The sequence below is a fragment of the Aulonocara stuartgranti genome (assembly GCF_965226115.1).
Source record: "Aulonocara stuartgranti genome assembly, chromosome: 17".
Classification (NCBI taxonomy): domain Eukaryota; kingdom Metazoa; phylum Chordata; class Actinopteri; order Cichliformes; family Cichlidae; genus Aulonocara; species Aulonocara stuartgranti.
This window is the reverse complement of record NC_138953.1, coordinates 10,628,146-10,634,176: the sequence shown is the minus strand read 5'-3', so window position 1 is coordinate 10,634,176 and position 6,031 is coordinate 10,628,146. Positions and strand designations below refer to the sequence as shown.

The 6,031-nt window shown below is 48.3% G+C and overlaps 1 protein-coding gene across 1 annotated transcript; it reads left to right on the top strand.

The window, feature by feature from the left end:
* The first annotated feature begins 338 nt into the window (after nt 1–338).
* On the top strand, nt 339–3,753 carry LOC309692843 (uncharacterized protein). Its single transcript, XM_082511672.1, has 3 exons — nt 339–1,344; nt 1,460–2,208; nt 2,350–3,753. Exons 1-3 carry the CDS (start codon nt 458–460, stop codon nt 3,084–3,086), a joined length of 2,373 nt encoding a protein of 790 aa, XP_082367798.1. The 5' UTR covers nt 339–457; the 3' UTR covers nt 3,087–3,753.
* Nucleotides 3,754–6,031: the final 2,278 nt, after the last annotated feature.

Sequence of the window (6,031 nt, the reverse complement as noted above, 5' to 3'; positions counted from 1 at the left end):
GTCCGGCTCGAGTTCATCTGGATCGAGCGCGACGCCGTCTGCTTCGTCGTCATCGGACTCATCGGACTCATCGGACTCGGAAGACGAGGTGGCATTACCCGAAGAACATAAATCAAACAGTCAGCGCGCAGCCTCCACGAAAAAGGCCAGTCTTACTACCGCCGCTGTTGCAGCCACCAAAGGGTCTTCTCCAACCGTGGCAACGACATCAAGACAGGTTCATGGTATTGGAAAAGGATCATCTGGGACACGTACGCGGGAGCATGTCGGCGTCTTGCCGCGCAAACAAATGTCTAATCAACGCAACACCCACCGCAAACCTCAAAGCGGCAGCAACAGCGCACTCGCTTCAGAGCAGAGCACACGGCCAACCATCACGACCCAAACTAAGGTCACATCTCCAGCAAAACCAGGTGAAACGCACAGCCGTTCCACTCCTCCTGGCCCTCGAACGGCGATGCAAACGCCGCACCACAAGCATAGGGCTCGCGGGCAGGCAGCGAGAACGACTCCTCAATGGAAACGCAAGCCTGGTGTCGTGAACGGTCAGGAAGTACCCAATGGTGAAAAACCCAAGCTTGATACACAACAAACAACGCCAGACCTTCGTGTTTTATCCAACAACCAGGCGCAAGATATTAAATGTCGGTGGGTCGCCTCAGTACAAGTAGAAGAATCCAGCCAAAAGGCCGCTGAGGCAGCCCTAAAGGAAATCAGTTCGAATCTGCGCTCCCCCGCCAAGCCTATGGAAGCGGAGCCCCTAGAAACAATCGAAACAATCGAAACAACTGACGCGTGCCGGCATCTGACATCCATTACCGAGCCTAGAGAAGAGGAAACAATCGAAACAATCGAAACAACCGACGCGTGCCGGCATCTGGCATCCATTACCGAGCCTAGAGAAGAGGAAACAATCGAAACAAGCGACGCGTGCCGGCATCTGGCATCCATTACCGAGCCTAGAGAAGAGGAGCCCCTATGCCCGACCGAAGCAAGCTCACAGTTGTTGCCCTTTGATGACTCCGATTCTACTGTGGCCGTGGTGAGCCTACAGTGTATGAGAGACATGTGTAACACTACTATAAAGAAGAACACAAGCGACGAGCCCGCAGAACAGCCGCCGCAAGACGAGGTGCCAAAATACCAAAACCACAGCGAGTTGCCTCACGAGTCGCCTGACGAAACCGTCGACGATATCCTTCGGTACCTAGATGTTGTACCGGCCCCAGCGACAGCAGACAATGTTGTTTTATATCAGGGTGCAATGCAACAACAACACAGCACCAGCCCAAGATTAATTGGCAGCAAGAGAAGCAGGGAGACAACCGAGGTTCCTGCGGCAAGGTAAGTGTACTATATCATCTACATGGCGAGGGTCCCACAGTCTGTGTGTACATCGCCAATCGTCTTTCTAAAGCACTCACATCTAATTTGTACACTGTGTTTGTGTACAAAATAGGTTCGCGGACATGGAGACAGCCCAAGAGTCTGCAGATTACGTGAATGCATTCAATGGTGACGACGACCTTGGGTTTGCCCCGGCGAGATTGTGGACGGACAATGGCAACAGAAGCAACAATGAGCAAAACGTACCAAATCCCAACTATGTGTTGTCATCGACATCATCACATAACGGAGAAGCCGTCACAGGCCATGGGTACTATAGCAACTCTAGTGTTTCAGATCGCAAAGACGATCTGAGCTATACCGAAGAACACGCGATGGTAGCACACGCAGCAGATACATTATCCTGCGAACGCGTGTCGCCTGTTAGTACGCCAGCTGTAGCTCCGCCGCAGCCGCCGACACTGCACGTAAACCCAGAAGACGGAGAATACCGCGAAGCACTCAAGTCTATACTAGAGATAGTTTCCAACGCTGTGAAATGTACAGTGTGTCAATGTGCATTTAACGCCACTGTGCTCTGTGTCGACTACACGATTAAGCTAAACAGACCCCTGCAGTGTGCCTGCGGGTGTGTCATATGCTCTGTGTGCTACACGAAACACAAAGGGTGTGCCATACACAAAGTGCAGTCGAGGCGCGCTATTGTCAATGTCACTGTCAACCAGCTAGCTAGCGTGGCACACGTGCAGTGGAATCTAGAGCTAGACCAAACGGCTGCTTTCAGGACCGAAGGGGACGAAGGTGTGCGTACGATCATGCATCTGCATTGCAGTGCTCCGACTGTGGACGAACTGAGAAATGGTTGGTTCTGCGCACACACACACACACACACACACACACACACACACACACACACACACACACACACACACACACACACACACTGCATGGTTTCACAAGAGCACACTACGCTCACTTGAACATTTTTTTTTTGTCTTCCAGCTTTCGAGAGATTAATCAACAACCGAGACGAGATGGCTTTCAAGTACTGGCTGAACTCGCCCATGCCGGAGGCGATGGCCTACAGATTTGTGTGCATGCCGCACATTCCGGGCTTTTGGGATCACATCGCCATGGGTTGCCACACGCCTAACACGCAACTCATGTTGTCGCCCGATGTGTACACGCCACAACTGTTCGATGTGAACATGGGCGGTCTGCATTTCCACTGGTGCTGTTTTGTGTTTGTTGACCAGACTATACTGGCCGTGTGGTGCTCAGGGCAAACCAACACTGGTTTGGCAGAAGTTCTGCCTATCACAGACAGAAGGGACCAGAGAGTACGCCAGTTGACGTCGTCTAATGCGTTCAACTCTATGCTATATTATCTACACAGATGGATCCGCGTACACTACGGTAAAGGTGATGCGGATGTCGTTGAGGTTGTGTTTGACTGTATGCCTTCCGAGAGCTCAACCTTTGCGCATTTCATCTCTATGCTGGCAGCTAAAAGTTTAGCCTTGTCCGTGTTCTCGCCTGCGATTACACAACGCAGGGCGCAGACAGATTTGCATTACACCATCGACCACAGATACCCAGAGCAACTATTCAGTCAACCTCCAAATGATTTTGACGGGGGTGTCAAAATTGACATCAGACAAGAGTTTGGATGTCACCACGACGTGGAAATACAATCGAAGCTTTACTTTACTTCTAACGACCACAGGGTATACACTTGACACTTTCGTGTAACATAAGTGTTGTAAAACCATGAAGCTAAGTCTTTCTCACTGTACTTTTATATTTATATTTATATTTATATTTATATATATATTTATTCGTGTTTTTATATGGTTTTTGATATACATGCACAACATGTGTTGTAAACCATAAAGTCTTTCTTACCAATGTGTATCTGGTATAATTGATGAAGACAAATGCTACACTGAAGGGAATGTTTCTCGCCATAAAGTCTTTCTTACCAATGTGTATCTGGTATAATTGATGAAGACAAATGCTACACTGAAGGGAATGTGTCTCGCCATAAAGTCTTTCTTACCAATGTGTATCTGGTATAATATATGAAGACAAATGCTACACTGAAGGGAATGTGTCTCGCCATAAAGTCTTTCTTACCAATGTGTATCTGGTATAATTGATGAAGACAAATGCTACACTGAAGGGAATGTGTCTCGCTTGGTGCCTAAAGCGTTATGTGCAAAAACGCGCATGCTACTGGTATTGTGTCTCTTATTGTAATCGCTGTTGTTTATATACACATGTATATAGTACATTCTGGTTTGCTGTGTAATCAAAGCGTAATCTACAAACGGGTGAGTTTGCCCATGGCAAGACAAATAAAATGACGATAATATCAATAAACAGTTACTCTGAACTTCAACAAAACATCACGTCTCCTGTCGTCTGTACAACAAGCAACTGCTGTAGCCCCGACAGCTCCGTGCTGCAGGTCGTCGGCGGGCTCTGTGCTACAGGTCGGCGGGCTCCGTGCTGCAGGTCGGCGGGCTCCGTGCTGCAGGTCGGCGGGCTCCGTGCTGTAGCCCGGACAGCTCAAAGCAGGCTTTATGTTGCATCTGAATTCAGTGTAGCTTCACAGCAGTCAGAACTCCTTCTCGTGTTCTGACATGGAACTATCATGGCATTTCCGCATATCTTATTACCTGAACAAAGAACCGTCCGCTTTTCAGTGGTTGGTGAAAACGCTCAGCGAAGACACTGAGTTCGTGTACGAAACCCGACAACATCAAGAGATCAAACGCGTCTTGGAGAAATACAACAAGACCGACGGGCACCCGGAGTGTCTGATCGTACTCCTTTGTCGGCATTTATGCTGCGATGTGACGAGAGAAACAATCGAAGCTTCGTTCCGAGCTATGAATCCCGACGCGCTGACAAACGACAAGCATTACAATGCGACATGTCCAACCCAACTGGTTCTGGAGGACGTCGACCACGTTCACGCCCAGCGCATGCTTTGCCAGTTGATGTGTGAACTCAGCGGCAGTGAAATCCGTAGGGTTAAAATGCTTCTTGCTTGGAACATTTTGGATAGTCGCGATTGTCTGCGCATTCCATATGGTTGGATGGAAGAAAAGAGCATCTACGAACTGGCCCCCAAGATTTTAAACTACTGTAAAAAATATTACAAGTGTGTCATGTTTGCAATCCTGAACCTTTTGGACCGTAGGGATCTGCTGGTCTACCTGGGGATCTCTTCTGAAACGGTGTTGGCCTTGTGAAAAGGCACCACTGATTGTATGTTGTACCGCTCCTATGTATCTGTGCATACATCTCATTACTAATGATGCTTTTTAATAAAAACAAGCTCTTATACACATTGACGCTCCTTGTGCAAGACTGTGATTTTTGTCTAATACCACCACACATTACACGACCAACCATGAGCGGTCACAACGATTATAGCCCATATTGGTGGTGGACGGAGAACGAGGACTGGCTTAAGGTCACAGTTATAGCGGCTCCGGTCTTCATTGTCTTGGGGTTGGCACTGATCAGCTACAAACTGTACGAAAGACGAACCCCTTCGTACATTTACAAACCGGGGGATGGCACCGCAGTATACAACGCCGTGTACAAACCCACCACCTGTGCAATGGACGACGAGTGCTGTGACGGTGGGCACTCGGTCGTCGTTGGGCCACAGAGTCCATCGGTTATGACCGTGGTAACCGAGCAAGAGGAATCACTGCTGAAACATCATCATCATCGCAAGACGGTCCAAGACTGACACTGCTGGACCGTGTGTCTGTCGCCACACTTTTTGGTTAGAAGCAGCATTTGTGACACAGGAGGTCCGAGGAGCCCCGGGTCGCGGAACAAGCCTTCTTTGTACTTTTGTGTGGTTTTTTTTTATTATGAGTATGTGCAAAAGAAGAAGACAACAATGTAATGTGAAAATGTTTTTGTCTTTATTTCATGTCTAACACAAAAATTATATACGAGTGCTATGAAACCTGACGATTCGCCTGTGTCTATTTCTTTCGACGCAAAGCGTACACATGCAGTACGCACCATACACAAGAAGTAGGACGGACACCATCATTACAAGTATCATAGACCATGTACACCACATATCCCGGCGATGAGTACACGTCGTACTGTTGTTCAGCATGGTGTATGCGGCTGGATTGCTAGATGAGCTTGTGTCTGTAAAGCCAAAGGAGAGTGTTCCCAGCCGACGCTTGTTTAGCCGCTCCTTTAGAGTCTCCCGTGCCTGTGGTGAGGAAACACAAAAGTTTCACAGAGAATTACTACACTTGTTACCGCCATTTATGTTATGGATATGACATGCAATCCCACGCCTGCCCACCGTGTTGCCCACCGTGTAGTCGTGTACGAACGCGATCAGACGTGGCATCTACTGCACAGTCGGCATCACTTGCGTGGACGTCCAAGGGTATAGTAAGTTGACATTGACATGCGTAGCGACGAGGACCCTCAGTGAAGACAAAGTTATATTTGGGCAATGGCCAATTGGTCTGCTGGCAGATTTCCTGTTGAAAGAGGCAATACGATGTGTTATATGTACAGCATATTTGCAATTGTAACGTTATGTGTGTAAATACACACAAGCAGCCTGACACACCTGCAGTTGTCCAATGTGATTATCAGACTGTTGAGGGTAGTGTTCCTTTGACCGAGG